The following is an 18794-nucleotide window of genomic DNA, read 5'->3' as shown; positions in this document are numbered from 1 at the left end:
GTGTGTGTGTATATATATGCGCGTGCAGCGACTATTTTGGTTCTCCAGCGAGGTTTCCAGATAAACACTGGTGGCAGCTGCTGCCATAGCAACACCATTGTACTCCCCCCCCCTTCTTCCCTCCTCCCTCTTCTCCCCTCCTCTTCTCTCCTCCCTCTCCCCGAACACTCCCCCCTCCGCCTGGCTCAGCGCTTCACACAGCCTCACAGAGAGTGAGGACCAGAGAGGAGAGAGGTCGACTCGCTTCAGTTCACTGAGGAGGTGGAACGAGACAAGACGAGTGGATAGAGAGAAGAGAAGAAAAAGAAAAGAGGAATAAACGGGAAGGGAAAAAGTGGTTGTATTAGGAAAGAATGAGTGAGGACAACCACTCCCACTACAGGCTGGACCCCAGCGATCGCCTCAATGGGCTGGGACAGAGGAGAAAGAGACCCAAGAAGGTAAATGAATAGATGGAGAGCCACATGGTATAGAGAGTGTGAGGGAGCTGGAGCTGTAGGGGGGGGGCGCCACCTGATTACCCCCCAGCAAGAGAGATGGAGCTGGGGGTAGTAGAGGTGGAGCAGGTGGAGAACAGTGGAGTAGTGTATATTTTTCACCTCTTTTGATCAGAGATGTTTTTCTTGTGTCAGGGAGTGGTGTTCAGCTTGCCTTGGTTTTGCTCCCCACCTCCACCTCCAACCTCCATCTCCATCTTCACCCCCAGAGTAAAACCATTTTCCAGTGGGAGCTCTCCATCACTGCTGATTCCACCTTTTTTTTTTTGGATGAGTTACTCCTCCACTGGTTCCTCATTTCCATTCTGCTCTCTGTTTCTTCCCCTCTTCTCATTCTCTGTATGTCAGTGTGTTGTTGTTATTGTGAACACCTCTGGTAGTGAGTAGTAGGAGGAGGCTCCTCTCACAGGGTGGGTCCCTGCTCTGCTCGCTCTTTGTGTGCCTGTTGTTGTGGACGGCGCTACACACTCATATCAGATATCAGGAGATTTTTCTTATCCTATCAGACTCATATGTTCAACCACCACCATGAGCATGCACACACACACACACACACACACACACACACACACACACACACACACACACACACACACATCTATCAATCAGCCACAGTGTCAGCTTTTAACCAGGGCACAGAAATATTATGAGCTTTCATTTTCAATGCAGATTTACTATAAGAATTAATTCATTGTTATTGATATTAGTATTATATATTTTATTATATTTAATGTTATACATTATAATATAATACATTATACAGCCTGACCAATAAATTACACATATGTTCACTTTTGGATTTACTTTATCCAAAAGTGATAATCTGGAAAAATCATTGGTTCGCTTACAACCTGTATGATCATCTGACTGCTTGTGTTTTTTCCCCCCTGCTTTTAGTGATATCGCTGCGTTCCTAGATTTGTAGCCATTGTTTTACAATGTTATCATAACTGAAAAAAATGAAAACCTCAATTGCAATAAACAGCAGATCTGGTGGTGACAGGAAGTTGGCCTCTTAACATTGCTGCTACATGGAAGTGCTTGTGTCAAGTCTGTATAGGTCAACATTGTTGAAAAGCTCTGTTTTCGAATATACCCACATTAGTGTAGACATGACCTCAGTCTGTGTCAAACGTTCTGTCTGTGCTGCTGTCTGATTCTAAATTTCTCCCTCCATTTCCCTCCATCTTTTCTTTCTCTATATATCACGTTCCAGTCTTTTTTCTTGATGCGAGAACTACACAGAAAGACAGAATCCAGTCTTATTACATTTCAGTGTACTTTGTGTGTGGTGGTTCAAGGGAATTGAGGCTTACAAAAGGATTCTGGGGTCGACTGATTCCTTTGCAATCTTCTTTTTAAGCAAACATAGGAATGTAGGGATGTGCATCAATCTGTTTTTTCATGGTTGACATTTCAAATTCAATGCTATGCCTGTCTTGAAGCTCCGTCGGACTCAGCCAAATTACACTTTTTTTTCCTGAACTTCGCCCACACTGACCAGGGACTGTATAGAGTTTTTCTTTGAATGACAGCAGGGGATCTTCCATGATTAATTGTACCATTTCACCACTACAAACTGTAATTAGTTCACTCCGATAAACACGGGAAGTGTGTTAGGCTTTTTCATGTACAAAAGCAGAAGTAATGACCACTTAGTCCCCACCAAAATTAGAGCTCAGCCACGCCTCCATTCAAGAAAGCCTGCTGCCTAGAGGTGTGTCAGCTAGGCTTCTTTAATGGGCTGGGAACAAGCACCTATGAAAACATTGAGGAACTCACAGATGCTTGGTAAAATATACTAATGGCTGCTTTATCAGCCAGTACAGCACCAACACAGGGAAATATGCAAATAGGAAAACCATAAACCAAAAAGATTACTGGGTAGATTCAGTGTCCAGTCAATGTCCCTTTAAACTATCTTTGAATTTTTACTCAGCTTCTACCGATATAAAAAAACGAAAGAAAATATACATTGGCACATTTCTTTTTTGGGGCAGAAAGGATAGATCAGGTGCAATAAAGGTCTTGTGTAACAAAATTATCCAATTTTTAAGTATTATATAATTTTATTAGATTTATTTTATTAGATTATTATTAATCCAACTAGTACGTAGTATCTAAACCATGCTCAAAATGGTATTTCTTTCTCTAGACAGTTTTATGTTACTGGTAGTTCAAGTATTTCCAGTTCTTGGATGGGCATGGAACCAGGATAAACCCATACAAAAAACTGTAAGTGAATGGTGTTGAAGGGAGTCAACGTACAAGATGGTACAAGATTGTGGGTTTGAACCAGGTCTCTAGGCATACCAATAAAGGTGTGAAATTGAAGGCTTAGAATTGTAGAACGTGTTCAGTATATTCTATGATTCGACTTTGGATTCAATTTGTCTTGTTTTCTGGATCAAATTTTCAGCCATGGGGTAATGCGAGACTGTTCAAATGCTTGAATATGATCTTCACATTTAACTGACAAGGACTTCCATTGCCTTTATGATTTGACTCTTATATGTCAGGAACAGAGGCAGAAGTAGCATGACCCTAACCCTCTAACCCCCTAACCCTACCCCTACCCCTAACCCTACCCTTAACCCGACCCAACAAAGCCTCCATATTTCATTGCTATTTGTTTCCCATTTCTTTCTCTTAACCATGACCAAGAATGGTCTCTAACCTTTACAAAGTAGTTGTAGTGGTTGTACCCATTGTGACAAACCAAACTGTATTGAAAGCAAGAGTACTGCAAGATAAGAGAGATGTCATTGCTGTTGTGCTGTACCTATGCTTCTACACTTTATCGGAGCAACAGTGCTAGAGAGAAACAAAAGGCTAAGAAGAAGAAAGACAGCAATGCTGAATCTACTAAAGTGAATTATTGTTGGAAGCAGAGGCAAAGCATTTGGCAGCAGGGGGGCCATCAGAATCTAAGGATGAATTATTGATATGCTCCCTCCCCCATGCTTAGATAGGCACATTGGACTACACACATACACAAACCCCCATGGTGACCTATGGGAGTTGATCTTTGCTGTGTGCAGGGCAATTGACTCAAAGTAAGGTGTTCTGCTTATGTCTGCTGTTGCAATTATTTATTTTTTTAGACAAAAAACAGTCGAGTTGATGTTTTCAGCTGGTAAAAAGCCTCAGTTTAGTACAGTGTGTTCTTGGCTCTTTCATTAAAGTCCTAAGCACTTTAATCTTCCACTGCCTCAATTAACTACCCCTCCCCTCCGCACTGATCCAAAGGGGGTTTGAAACACAGCCCTACTGTACCCCATACAGCCTGTGCCCAATTATCATTGTATAGATTCTTTCAAGGTGAGGAAGAGTATGGTGATGACGAAGATGCAGGTTTCATTTTCTGATGAGCGCAGGACGGTTTCAGGTTTGTGGCTTACTGTCCTACAGAGTGAGGACAGTTTGGAAAAGTCACATTGGTGTTTTGTTTCAGTGGACCGACAGTGGTTTTGTGACTCAGCTGTTTCTCTACTGGAAAAAAACGCACAGTCAGATTCAGCCAAATAACAGCAAATCATCTGGATTTGTTGACTCACGCTTGTGTCTTTTATTGGCTATTGGCAGCTATCTGAGAATGAAAAATCTACATTAGATTTGCTTTGCCTGATCTAGTCTAATTAATATCATGAAGCGCTTACATTGTATGTATTACTTATGTATGATGTTTTTTATGAGAAGCATTTAACCTGAAATTATTCTATAGTGAACACTAATGCCAATCAGATACCTGAGGTTCTGTGATGATCCAGAAAAGGTACTTTTTTCACAGCCCAGTATTCCTGGACATTACCTTCATATTGGACGGTTTTGCACCACATGATTGATGTCCAATCCTACAATTCAGTGCCAATGCAAGAACTAGAGTGCCCTTTGTGGTGTGAGGTGGAAAGTAGAGTGTCAAAGTCAGGGTGGTGGATGGATGAGCATGTAAGGCAAGAGACCAGAGTTTGTGTTTGCTGCAATTAATGTCAGCTATTTTTTAAGTGTGTCCAAAATCTTTTTAAAATTAAAATTTTAAAATCTCTATTTTTGCAGAATTTTCCAACATCAAATTTCTTGCCTGGCGGTGGGGTTGTTTCCACTACTTTACAGTAGTGTTTACATGTGTTTACATTATAGAAATAAACACAAGTTTTTCAATAAAACCCTCTTCTTTCCCCAAACTTAATATTAAAAGTTGTCTATCCGCAAATATCCATACAAGAACAAATAGGCCAAATTTCGATTTAAAACAGGAAGAATTTGGTCAAAGAATAGCTATGGACAAATTTCGATTACCAAAAAAGTAGTGAGGTTTGATATCCAGCCCTAATCTGAAGGCTTTATCCCCCTGCCAGGAGTAACATTCTGGTGGGATCATTTTCTGATGACAGTGCATTTAATATTTTGAATATTTTTGGCATTCATATAGTCAGAACTATTAGTCTTTAAAGAACCTTGATCTACATTTATTCATTCATCTTGATTTGTCAAATATGATGGCAAAACGCTTTCATCTAAAATACTCTGATAATAATCTAATGATATTCTAATCTCTAATCTAATCTAATATACTCAATTTTTCTCTTGGAATCCCTTCAGATTGGATCTGTTCTCAGATTCAGGGATATAAATGGCATCCATGACTCATAGCAGATCAGTTAGCTGATTAAAGCCAATTTATTCTGCTGTCTACACAGCAGACCATCCACCCACCAGAATTGGCAAATTTTCAGACCCCCAACCCTTTCACAGCACACATTTTGAGAGATGGCTCAGATTTTAACAGGCTGTTATCACAAATGTCCCTGAAATAATCTCTTATTTTGATGCAAAAATCCCAAAGTTGAACCTTGAACCTTGGATCCCTCTTTTATTCTTAACAAACTAGGAGCATATATAGCATAGTTTCCTGTGAATCGGTGAATTTTTTCCCAGGATTTCTGTTTTCTTTTTTCTTTTTCCATTTTCCATTCAACACTTCTCAGGGCCAGACAATGGTTGCTACTTTCAGAGATAAATGTTTATAAATGAGGAGATCTTAGTTAGTAGAGGCGGAGATGGAGAAAGTCGATTCTAACAGAAGAACTGCTATCGACCGTGGTGACAGTGTTACTGGGTTACTTCCCTGCTATCTGGTTTGATTTGTCTGGAAATAACTCTAAAGACAGAGAGGAAGTACTCAGTGTGTCTAGCTGCTCCAGTGACTGTTCATGTTGTGACTCAGCTCAACAGGAGGCAAAAGAATCAAGCTTAAAATCGTTTGTAGAATTCGTCCAAATCTTGAGCAATTTTAATGCTGAGACAAGGGTTACGGAGAGTGTGAAGATTAGGTTTATGTTATAGTCAGCACTGACATTAAGCGCTCAGTATATCAAGTGTTAGGGTGAGGGAATGTGTGTGTGTGTGTGTGTGCACTGTAAGAAGGCTGCAGGCCATCAATTCAAGTGGAGGCTGATTTATTCAGATTTATGATCATCAGCTGTTTTTTTCTGGGGGTAAAGGAACGAAATGTGTGTGTGTGTGTGTGTGTGTGTGTGTGTATGTGCTTAAATATTTGTGTGTGTTTGTGCCAGCAAACATCTGTGTATTCATATTATTATGGATATGAATGGGTGTATGCACAGTATGAATATTCTTTATCATGCTCTTATACTTAAGAGTATTTTTTTATTGGTGTTCACAAGCATGCTTCAATAAGTGTGTGTGTGTGTGTGTGTGTGTGTGTGTGTGTGTGTTTGACCCTACCATGCTGCCTCTTTTTTTGGACAGCAAACAGCAACACAGATGGTCTGTGCGGATGACACCCAGACATCACCATGGCAACCAAGAGCCTTGCCGCCAAAAAGAAAACCTTTTACTGAAAACATCTGAGGTGATATCTCAGGCTCTGGCAGCATATTCTCAATTTTCCACTTCCTTTTAAAATGTTGAGCTGCAAAGTGATAATTCAATTTATTTTTTATAAAGTTTGACCATGACTTCATGTGACTTTTGTTTCTAGAATATAGTGATTTTGCACTGGAAATTGGTATAATCGATGGACATTTTGGACAGATATTCTAATTTCTAAAAGATAGAACACTATCTAACACTAAATGTAATTGCAGTCATATCAATCACATTAACTTTTTCTATTGAACCAATCCCTGACTCAGGCACAGCTTTATAAGGTGAGGGTGTGGCTATATGTTTAAAGGAGTTTCATGTTATTCGTCTCTTTCACTCCAAGAAGAAAAGACCATAATGGGTAAAAGTAAAAAATCAAGATGCGGATAAAGATACAGGATGAGAAGGGTGGGACTACATATCAAAAGAAAAAAATGGGTTTAATGAGGATTAAATCTCAATATTGTGTGGTGGCTGAGGTGGTACATGAGAGCTTGTATCAAGAAATAACTTCCATCAATCTCCCTCCCGCTGCCATAAAAGATGATAACTGAGTGGAGGCATTATGTTTTTATAGGGCTACCTCATTTAGTGCCTCACTGCCCCACTGTTAGTCAGTCATGAGAGCTGCATGAGCTGAGATCACTGAACCGGGTTCTGTCTGAAAATAGATGGCAGTTAGATGCTGGAATCATTAGGTGTTTGAGTTGGGTGATATAGAAAACATATGATCACAATACATTATTTTATTTTAATGTATATCAAGTCAAGTATGCAGCTTGGGGCCAGATTTACTACTGAAGAATGGTAGTAATTTTTGAAATAATGGGTCCTTGATTTCAAACAGAGGAAGGTTTCTTATTCTTAACTGGCAAACATTGACTTTGCCTGCTGAAACGACAACTGTCACTGGCAGATTTCATAGGCTCTAGCTAGCAAGCTAATTAGTGTGAACTTTGTGAGTTGGTTGAAAACTATCAGTCTATAGCTGACTAGTTTTAAAATGTTCTCAAATATACATTTTTTGGCCATATGATAACATGCTAAAATGACGTGAGTGTGGCAAACGTAACACTATCTAGGGTATTGAGTTTGGCTGTGGTTGCTGGAGTGTTCCCCAAATTTAGAAAAGCGCAGCTCAGAGACTCTAATATAGTAGTTTCCCAGATGATATTATAGAGTTACCCCACAAAATAACATAGTTAAAGTGATGCTGTGTGATGTGATAATTGTAATGTAGCTCAATTGCACAATGGAACTCCTCTCTGATAGATTCAACCAAAGTGACCATTTCTCTGATGAACTGCCAAACACAGTTATTCACTGAGCGTCAGGCCTGCTTTAGCACTATATTGATGTGTAGTGACAGGTTTGAAAGCCAGCTCTAGGCTGAAGTGGGAGTGCTCAGTCTGACAATAAGCAGGCGTCTCCCATCTCACTTATAGATGGCCAGGGATTATTTATTGATGAGAGGATCTATCCATTAGTAATGCCTGGGGACTTTGGAGATGGCACGTGGATCAATGGAACTTCTCTGGTTCAGGTGCAAGGTGTTTTGAGCTTGCCAAAAGGTTTTGGCCTCAGTGAGAGGTCACCGAGCTGAGGAGCATGATGGCGTTTTGTGTGGTTTCATTTTCCAGACAATTCCCAGGAGAAGAAATTCTTCTTTGTTCCCCGAGTTAATCATGAACTTGATCGTCTATTAGGGTGTAATTCGGAGACATAGAGCATCCCAGTTGGCAAAATCACTCCAAAACACTCCAACGTCATGAATATTTGGAAATAATCATTACAGGCCTTCCCAAAGTGGAATACCGATAAATTTAGAGCATGTAGGTTTTTGCTACTTATATTTGTGTACATAGGCGTACATTTTCCTTGCTCGTCTCTGCCCTGACAGTTTGAATTTCTTTCATATTACTCCTGCTGTCAGCCACATATCCACATTTCCCTTCTTCTCTCTTTCAGCTTTCCTTGTCTTCTCCAGCTTGTTTCAGTTTCTATTCCCTCTGGCTTGTTTCCATGGCACCTGTGGCCTATATCCTGTCTTCACACACTGATACACACATACACACACTTTCCTGAATGTATCAAAAGAGGAAAATGTAAAAGGCACTATTCCCTTATTGGCCAGTGGGATATATTTACTTACTACTACCAATGCTTGCATTGTGAGGGGACAAATGAAGGCAATATTGGGCCAATTGATGCCACCAATGATTCTGGTTTTCGCACAGCTGATAGCAAGTTGGACAGAGTGCGTCTGAGTCAGTAAATGTTGACAGTCTGGAGATGTATTATACAGTGTGTGGTGCTGAAACATTATTATCATTTGCCTTCTAAACCAGTTGCTGCCAGTGATTCTCATTAAGGTTTTTAAATGTTTGGTTTCTACAACTGGAATGGGGACCAATGACATAGTGGGAAAAATTTTTTAAACCTGTACAACAATCGCAAGTAAACAGTATCATTCTGCAGTTTGCCATAAGTGATAATTATTTAATAATCCAGCTGATCAGATCAGAGCCACAGCTCAGTTGAATATGACCTAAATCTTCTCTCTCTGCTGTCCTTGCTGCCCACATCTCTCCATCCACATCTTATATAAATATCTCATATAAATTTGGAACTTTCGTTGCTTTTTCTGTGCAAATTGCAGCATAAATAAGCAAGGATTTGATTTGATGTCTTAGTTTTGGTACGGGAACATGCAAAAATTCTGATGTTCTTGCATAATTTTGCACAAGTGACTCTAATCGTAGTCTACCTGTCCAGTGTGTTGTCCTCTGTATATCTATATATGTATGTCAGTTGTTAAATACGTGCTTAGTTAGCAGAGATTAGCGTGGCTGTTTTCTTTTATACTTGTATGGACTTTGGGTATATGGTTAACATGTTTTTTTCACTTTTTATTCTGAAGACACATCATCCAATCTGCTTGGTTGATACACAGGGCCACAGAACGTTGAGATTTGGGAGGTCTGTTTAACGGTTCCTCTGCGAGTCACTGCAACCTCCTGTGACCCATAAAACCTGTACATGTATCTTTGCAGAGCAAAAGCTCCAGCTTTAAAAGTGTGTGTGTGTGTAACTGATATTATTTACTGACGTTTTGGAAGGGAACTCTTTTGCAGTAATTGCACACTAAAGCTTTCCATAGCAGCCCATGAAAGGGGGTAATTATTGACCGGATGTAATCTGACATTTAATAAAACTTTTTGCCATAGCTGCGGTGGTGGGAGCGACACATTCAGGAAGCCCAGCAATCAGCCACAGAAAACAAATGCCTGCTGGAATGTGATATTGCTCCCCTGTGCTTTGTTCTCCATCATCCTTAAACCAGAGTGAAATATAACCTGGTGAGGTTGGAGACAATGATTAGCTGTGATCACTGTGCATTCAAGCACATAAAATGACATTCTAACTCTACACGCAGGTTCGTTTTCTTTGCCTTTCTTCTGTCACGGAATCAAGATTAAGCCAAATATCAGCTTCTTTTAAGTTGGGGGTTGATCTAAGAGTGTGTGGGTGAAATTCCAGCCTGATGGGAAAGTGCATAAGTCATTACAGCACTTTTATTTCACAAACCCCAAACAGTGAAGGAGAGGGGAGAGTAAGCTGGAACAGAATGAGAATGGAGTGCACAGTATGTCTATACAGTATTCTGTATATTAAAGATTATATATACATGTTTTATTAAATATCAGCCAGAAGTGACAAATAGAAAGCCAAAATGAAACCTGAACTTCCAGCTTCTGTTCCAGAAGTAATAAAACCTCATTCAAATTAGCACTTGAAAAAACGCTAATTACTAAAATCCAGTCTTGGAACATAACCTTTCTTGGTACTTTACTCACAGTATTTTGTGCAGTTTATTCAACTGGCCGAGACATGGATGGTATTTTCTTTCAAATGATGAAATATTGTTTATTACATGTTTCTGTTTCTAGCTGCCATCAACGAACACCATTTCCAGATTTAGGCGAGTAGATATATGGTAGATATTTGGTAGATTTTCATGGGAGCTGTAGTTTTTTTTGTATCCTAACAAGCTAAGTGTTTAATTTTGTTAAGTAACTTATAGTATTAAGTGTTAGAAGTAGATACCCATTAGAATATGGATAGTAAACACCAGGAACTCATTTAACTTTTTCAGAAGACCCATTAAAGAAAAGCTCAGTGAGAGATAGGGTAGCACTGAGTTCCAGAGGCTAGTGGCTTGACAGGAGGTGACATCAGGACTTTGACTCTCTACATGTCATAAAAGTCATAATCCCATAAAACTACAGCAATTCCATCTAAAATTTGATAACATTAGCTAATATTAGTGTCCATAAGCTACTGGTCATACCAGACCAATAAAGGTTGTTGCTTCAAAACCTCTTGTGTAGAATTGTGGAAAGGTGTCAATTTTGCATTTCTATGAGGAAGAATGTATTATTTTAAATTACATAGTTTCACTGAAAGATAAAGTTCAAGCTTTAATCTCGAGAGAAAACATGGATCGGATATGAATTATGGCTCAAAATCAGTTTTCTCTGGCTCATATGAATTGTGTGGGCGTCTAATTGCCCTACTTTCGATTTTCTGACTGTACACATTTATGGACAGAGTTTATGCTGCATGTGGGATTTTAATGTAGAGCGGAAGATGATTTAGCTTCCCATCCAGCCTCCAGTATAAGATGGAGCTGGAGAACTATTGACCCAAGACCAATCTCTGTTATTGGTGTGTGTTCTCCTGGTTTTTCCACTATCCGTCACCCTCAGTAGAAATTCTGTGCAGAATTAAATAGAAAAAGAAAGAACATTAACAAGTTGATTTTATAAAAGCTAAATTTTGTTTTGGTATTGGTTGTTCCATGTTTTAATCTCCAGGCTGTATCTCCTGAGGAACCATACTGGGCCCTGTGGGTAACACAGTGGGGAGGTATAAAGAGAGACACCTAAAGTAATTGGAAAGGAAAGGTTACCAGGTTACAACAAAGTGTGCGCACGATGGGCTGGGTCTTCACCCAGAGGAAAGATTTCACAGAACACCATGCCAGAGATGGCCTTGATCCAGCTTGATTAAAGAACATACTGTGTAACCTTTGCCTTTCAAAGACAAGTATGTGCATGTGTGTTGGTTTGGTGTTTATTAATCTCCCAGGCCTGCCCACATGCCATCTTAATATACAGTTCATACTGCAGAAATACAGCAGATCTTATTAGATTTACTGCATTAACTCGTATCCATCCAATGAAATCTCTAGGCCATGATTCCCTGTGAGTCCTAGGAGGGAATACATTTATCGCTCTGTTTCTAAATGCTCTCACCCAACATATTCATTCTAATGTGCTTGATATTAAGAAACAGGACAAAACATCATAGAGATTATAAGGATCAAAACAATCAACACAAGATGACTTGAAAGCATTAAAAGGAAGAAAATAAAGTCACAAAATCCCTTTCTCTCTCTTTAAACCTTCCCTGTAATCTGTTATTTACTACATGATGGAAACAATTACTGGGCAACGTCCAACATTCCTTTTAAAAGATTGAAATCGCTACGAGGATTTGGAAGGTGCAGTTGTTTTGCTGAGCACAGGTTAGGGTTGGTTACAGTCACTGAACTTTGTTCTACATTGATACAGAAGTCTATTGTCCACCCTGACCTCCTCCATATGACCTGTGTGCATTAGAAGAACATAATGTTTCCTGGAATAGGAAAAGTGTTGCCAGTGAACATAATCCAGGCAGCAGTTAACGTTTTTGCCAAAACTTCTCTGATCAAGACATTAGATGAGGTATGAAAAGGTGCATGTTTTCAAGTAACGTCTCACAGCCATCAATTATAGAGGCAACGCTCTGGAAGACATTGGAACTGCTGCATGTAATTAGCCTTAAATTATATAGACATTCCTTTACACTTGCATTCTATTGTTAGCGTTCACTTAATTTTCCATTACACTACTTTGGCATTATACTTTATTGGCTTTTTGCTGACTGTCTGTGTGTCAGATGGAAGTGTCCAAGCTCAAACAATGCCAACTTTTGGTGACTGCTCTGGAGAATGTGTGTTGAATATAGAAGCTGTTTTCCATTAGGTTTGGATGGTAATTGACTGTAAATGAAATAACAGCAGGGAAAAAAGCCAGTGTATAGAATAACCTGGTTTGAAGCATACATCAGCTGAATATGGGTGTGGTTGGTTAACTTGGCTGACAGTACTGTAGGTGATTTCGGTGTGATACAGCATCTGGAACAATAGAAAAATGGGGGTAGGGGTATGGATTGACAGGGGTTGGAGATTGGGGGAGGCTTCCAGATCAGCCTGGTGTGAAGGAACAGGCAGAGGAAGGAGGAGGAGGACACAGATAGATGATGGTGGTATTAGACACACCACACCCCTGAGGAGTTCATACATGCTGCCTGGGTGGCACATGAGGGAAAAAAAGCAACACACTGAAAGGTGGAGAGAATTTATCATGTGTTAGACTTAAACATAGATTGTTTTTACACCTAACATATGTAGTACTTTCACAGCCATTTGTCATATTCATCAGATAAATAGCTTGATGTCATTTCTTGACAAATGAAAAGTGGCTTTGGACATCCAGCAGTGTATCACTCCAAAATCAAACACAAATCAAAAATGTTAGTGCTGAAATCCGTTGACTTGAACTTTTGAATTTGTCTTGATAACTTGGGACTTGATTTTTGACTTCCCATCAGCACTTGACACTTACCTTGTATGACTTGAGACTTGCTTTGAAAGACTTGTCTTGGACTTGTCTCTATTGACTTGAGACTTCAGCTGACAGACTTGAGACTTGACTTGACATTTGTTTTAAATAACTTAAAAACAGGTCTGCTAGAGGGCAGTGAATTGATTAAATAGAATAATCTCATAGTTACTCTGTTTTACCCCATTGCCTCTGGCAAGACTGCCATCACTTAAGTCATAGACGAAAATATAAGTCTTTGAAGTGACAATATTTTCGTACTTCCTGCCAATTCTTGTCTGAGCAAAGATGGAATACTGACCAGGCCACAGGGCTGGTGTCCAGTGGCCTTTGACCTCAGGGCCTCAGCATTGTCTGACCTTAGGGTGGGGCTCCTGCTGGTCTTGGGCATCTGGGCACAGATCAGTTCTTGAGTATGGGTTGTCAATATGTGTAAATCTGTGTTGTTGTTTTTTTGTCTTTTTAATGGAAGCTAGTTTTTGTCTGGCTTCAACTGGACAGAACTACTCAACTATGGAACTATACATTTTCCACAGACATGTTTCAGACCAGATGCTCTTTTTCAAAAACAGCAGTGCAGGCTTAAATGTCCATCGTTTCTGAGGTCATTTTATTTTTCTGACATCACACCATAGAAACAAAAGAGACTTTCTCAGTTTACCTTGACACATAGATGATCTTGATGATTGTGACTGTTGACGTAGCGGTTTAGTGCAGTTTCAAGGAACACATCTGACACATAACTCTCACTGCTGTGGAGACAACCCTGCAGTCATTTCACTTCTGTCTCTGTGAATACACCTGACCACCAACAGGAGAAAAGGTAGCGAAGTGCAGCGTGCTTCTTCTACTTTCTTAACCAAGTGAGGTCAAAAGCTTTGACGTTAACAAAGGCTGTCAGATTCAATGCAGCCAATCAGAATAATTTCCCAGAATGCCTCAGTCTATACATATGGTAGGCTGCTAACCTACCATCTGTCCTCTCGGTAGAGAGGCTAAAAAGGCTAAATGCTACTACTTCTCAAATTACTCAAGTGAGGTTTGGAGGCAGTTTTTGATTGGATGTCACATCAAGGACATACTCATTATTCTTTCCTTCACTGAAAGTTTTGACTCTACAGGCTTCCATACATTACTCTAAACTCTTCTAATTGGCAAATGAAAGGCAAGACATTTGATAATTATGTAATGTATGGTCATCCCAGTTGTCCCATGGTCTAAGGCACATACCCCCCACTGTCTTCCCCTGAAAAAGTGTTATTTCAAGTAATTCCAATTATTTTCATGAAGTAGTCTATTGAAACACACAGTTGATTTTGCATATATTTACTTCAAATCATGTGTACTTAACATCACAGGGACCTATTTTCCCATGCTGGTGTGTTTAAGATTTTTGGATGTATTTTGTACATCCCAGGCAACGATTGGATACGAAAACCTATTAGCAGTGTTGAAACATGTTTGAGGTGTGTAATCCACAGCTGAGGACCCTAGAAATTGCGGTCATATTGGATGATTCTGCAGTGCACAATAGTGCTGATGCTTTATGCAGCAAAATGAGAGTAGGTGTGTGGAGGTTGAGGTGGTGGATGTAGCACATTGAAATTTAACCTTGTCAATAGTCCTCTTCAGATATAGGATGGGTAACATTGGTAGCATCATCTCTATCGATGTCATGCTTTTTTTCATTCACACATAAGTGTGCTTTGCAGAATTATCCTGTATCAGCATTCTGTCTGGTAATTGGGTAATCCAACACAATGAACAATAAGTCTGCACTAATTTTTGTCAAAGATTGATTGATTTAAAAAGTTGATGGATTAGACAACTTGAGCGAGTTTTCTTTCTTCTGATTACCCTGTTATACGGAAATGAATTGAATTGGCTGCCTCAAACAGTAGAAAAAATACATCTGAGAACATAAAACTGTACAGAATCCATTTGACAATGCTCAGCAAAAACCGTAAAGTCTATATGATTTGTAGTTACAGAGCTAAAACCTGCAAAAACATTGGTATGGTCTTTTAAGTCCAGTGGCTCTAGACTCTTTGGATACAAGCTCTATGTTTCAAGCCATACAAATCCATGAATAAAGACACTCAGGAGCAGAGAATAGAAAAGAGTAAAGAGGTTGTTACCCAGCAGCCCTTTGTGTTGTAGGGCTACATGATGTAACCGCTCAAGCCAAATCAGCCTCTGACTGTGCTTGTGGATGTTGGTGTTTGACCTCAGCCTTGCTACAGACTGCAGGCATGGAGACCACCCCCCACCCCACCCTGAATCAAAAGACTTTCATTTTGTGGCTCTGACCTCCGCAGCAGCTTGCCCCCCCCTCCCCCCAACTTCCTGATTGAAGATTGACCTTTCGGCGGAGGCTGAGGGGTTTCACTGGGGATTTGTTGAGATTTGCTGTGGTGTGAGATTTGTTTTTTTTTTTGTTTTTTTTATTGGACTAGAGGACTGGGTGGATACAGTTGGAGGCCTTTAAAGGGTCGTTCTGTGGTATTCTGCTTTGTTTAAAGCAGGGTTCGATAGTATTCTGGTCCCAGTGGTGTACCTTTGTACTTCCTTCTATTTCCAGCGTTGGGAGCTGAATTGGAAACCCCAGGCTTCTGTTGAAAGCTCTTCTGCTTTTGTTGGTTGTTGGGTGTGTGTGTGTTTGCAGGGGTGTGCCCAAGTGTGTCTTTTTACCCACCAAAGCTTGAGCTTCTATGTTCCTCATCTTGTTTGCCTGGGGCTGAGAGCTCAGGTATCGAGATAAACAGCAGAGGTCTATATATGTGTGTTTTCCCCCAGCGTTTTGATATAAATGGAAGGTAGAGTGTCTGCCTGCCATGCCTTGACTTTTGACTATAGTAGGATATTGAGGCTGTCTTTCATTCCAAAGTCTCGATTGATCTATTTACCTGTACATGTTTTTGGTTTTTTTTTTTCCCCAATTGCCTTTGAAAATACACTTCTCTTACAGATATTATAACTGTCCAATTTTTAGTGTTTTTTCCTCCCTAAAAAAGCCTCCAAGAGCATTTATGATAGTACTCATATGCAAAATTTTTATGAGCCTGATGAATACGGCTAAAAAAAAAGAACACCACGTGAGGTATTTGTTAATGATTGGCCTACATGTTTTGCAGCATTTGTGGGCGCAACATGTTTACTATCTCTGTTTGGCCTAGTCTTGTTTCCCCTTAATCTTTTGATTAATCCGTCAGCCTCACTCTCAGCAGCTCCAGCTCCTTCTCTCCATCTTACTGCTTTTTCAACATCCCTCTCTACACTTTCCCTTTTCCCCTTCCCTCCTCCCCCCCCCCACAGTCCATCTGTGTGTTTGGAGGCATGAAGCCATGAAGCCTTAATGACAGTCTAGCCCACAGTGGTTGGGCTAATCCAGTTAGCTCAGCTCTGTAGCGGGGGCCCATTCACTGTGCTCACCACCAATATCACCTTTTGTTTCTGCTAATCCCATTGGCACAGCCTCGCCACACGCTGCACACACACACACACACACACGCACACACAGGCGTCTTTACAGATGCAGCTCAATATTATTCTCACCCTTCACATACAGATGAACAGTCACACACAGAGAGAGACATGCTAAATCTGCTGCTTTTTAGGAAAACCTGAATTCTTCCCCCTGTGGATTATGAATGCTTGAGTGATGCGTATTGCTGCGTAACATGATAAAGGAGTTGTGGGACAGGGGGTGAGTTACTTCTAAAAACAAAGCTCCTATCTGATTTGCTTATCTTTTTTCAACACACTCTGTCAGTCAGCCATCAGTGATGACTGGTGGTGTCCTTTGCATTTTTCTGTGGCAGATTTACTCTTGTCTTGTCAGTCGTCACGCTGATGTTGAGTCAAGGCTTCCCATTATCAGGCCTGAAACCGTGACACGTTTGCACGAAAATAAGTGAAGAGCAAATCTGTGCTGACTTCTATGCCTTGGTCACTCAGAGATTTTACACCGTGGCACATTTTATTTCATGCACTATATGTGATGCCTTTGGTTCTAGGGTTGAGATTAAGTTAGTTAAACTTTATTTATTCATGAAATCTCCCTTTACAAAAGAGACCTGAGAACAGGTTACAAATAGACAGGATCAATCAAGAATAAGATGGTTCATTCACATCACAATCACAAAGCAATCATCATACACACATGGACACACTAGTTAAAACAATCATAAACATTAGCACTTTGTCAAATCTGACTCTGCAGTTAATATGATTACCAAATCCCACATAGAACTGACTATATGATCAATTTTTTGCTATGAATTAAGCTCGTCATCAGTGCTTACTGCCAGGCCATGTGACTGTATGTTGGACCAGGCCATGTGTCTGTATGTTGGATGGTTAGTTTAAAACCAAGAACAGCCCACACGATATCAGCCAGACCTTGACCATGACCTCGATCCAATATACATGGGTGTTTAGAAAGAAAAATGAGCGATTGGGATAACAATTGTTGGTTTTATCCAATGTAGCGTGTCATAATGGAAGACAACTGCAACATCCTAGGAACACAGGGCACAAATACAACTACTAACATAGCAAAGCAAAAGAGGAATGAGGTTGTTGGTGGTCCCTGGTACCATCTTTCTAATCACTTATGTACATTAAGCAAGTCATGAAAGGCGGCAAGCTACGATTAGTCTGGGTCCAACATGCAGTTGGCCTTATCTCTCTGCCAAGTCACTGCATAAATGTATGACTCGACAGGGTGACTCCATGGCTTAGGGGTTAAGACGCCAACCATAAACCTCAGCATCCCTGAATTTGACTCTCAGAACAACTAATGTGACGCAGTGACCCGTCTGGAAATGTAAAAATATTGTGTAGTGTGATCCCGACACAAGGTATCAGTGAGAAATCAAATGGTTAAGTTCAGATAAAAAGTCAGAAATGGTTTGCCGAGGCTTGAAATGGTTACATCTGTCGCAGAAGTCGTTTTTTAGTCAGGTATTTTCAAGGAATTGTGTTTCTTGAGGTAAATGATGAAGGGTTAGGGTTAGGTTGTTGAAGGCTCATTGCAGTGTTATTTATTGAATTATATTTTGTGCCAAAAAACTTAAGACAGTTAAAATTTGCAAGCATTTTTCCAATTTAATCATTTATGGAAATTGTTTTTAAATGTGGTTGAAAATGTGTTTTTTCCACATTTGTGATCAACTATCCCTCTCGTCCTCTGGGCCTACCTGGCTCTAAACATGTTAACCATACAGGCGGTTGAAGCTAAGAGCTAAGGTGTCCGTGAGGGCTTTATGGCAGAACATGCTTTTCCACTTACTGAAAGGGACTGGGACCTCGATTAGAGCCCTGGGTAACACCACACTGCCTGTCTTGTGATCAGCATGTAGTTAAATGTAATGTCCCAGTGTGTCTATACCTCAGTATACAGGAACTGGCCTAAAGATAGACACACAGGGTTAAAAAAAGATCAGCAGAAGAATGGCTGGTAAATATTAACATGTCCATGCCTAAAGGAAAATTACAGTTTATCACAAATTTGGTTTAGCATTTGTAGCTCCAGCCATTGGTGCTGTTGGTTATGATAAAATTGTGCTCACCAACATAATTCCTGACATAGACTCCTGTTTCTTGACCCATTGGACTTATTTTTAGTTAAGTTGCTGTTCATACCATGTTATTAAAACCTATAGAACCAATACAAAAA

General features: G+C 40.1%; 1 protein-coding gene across 1 annotated transcript in view; it reads left to right on the top strand.

Annotated features, from left to right (window-relative positions):
• The first annotated feature begins 202 nt into the window (after positions 1–202).
• The window catches only part of ank2b (ankyrin 2b, neuronal), a 149456-nt gene continuing 130864 nt past the window's right edge, over positions 203–18794 (top strand). The window contains exon 1 of the mRNA XM_044341039.1: positions 203–440. Within this exon, the coding sequence (XP_044196974.1) occupies positions 354–440 (87 nt within the window). The 5' untranslated portion in view covers positions 203–353. The remainder of the gene's footprint in view (positions 441–18794) is intronic.

This window comes from Thunnus albacares, chromosome 22 (assembly GCF_914725855.1).
Source record: "Thunnus albacares chromosome 22, fThuAlb1.1, whole genome shotgun sequence".
In the NCBI taxonomy this organism is placed as follows: Eukaryota; Metazoa; Chordata; class Actinopteri; order Scombriformes; family Scombridae; genus Thunnus; species Thunnus albacares.
Note: the sequence above shows the minus strand (reverse complement) of the source record. Positions and strands in the feature narration are given on the sequence as shown.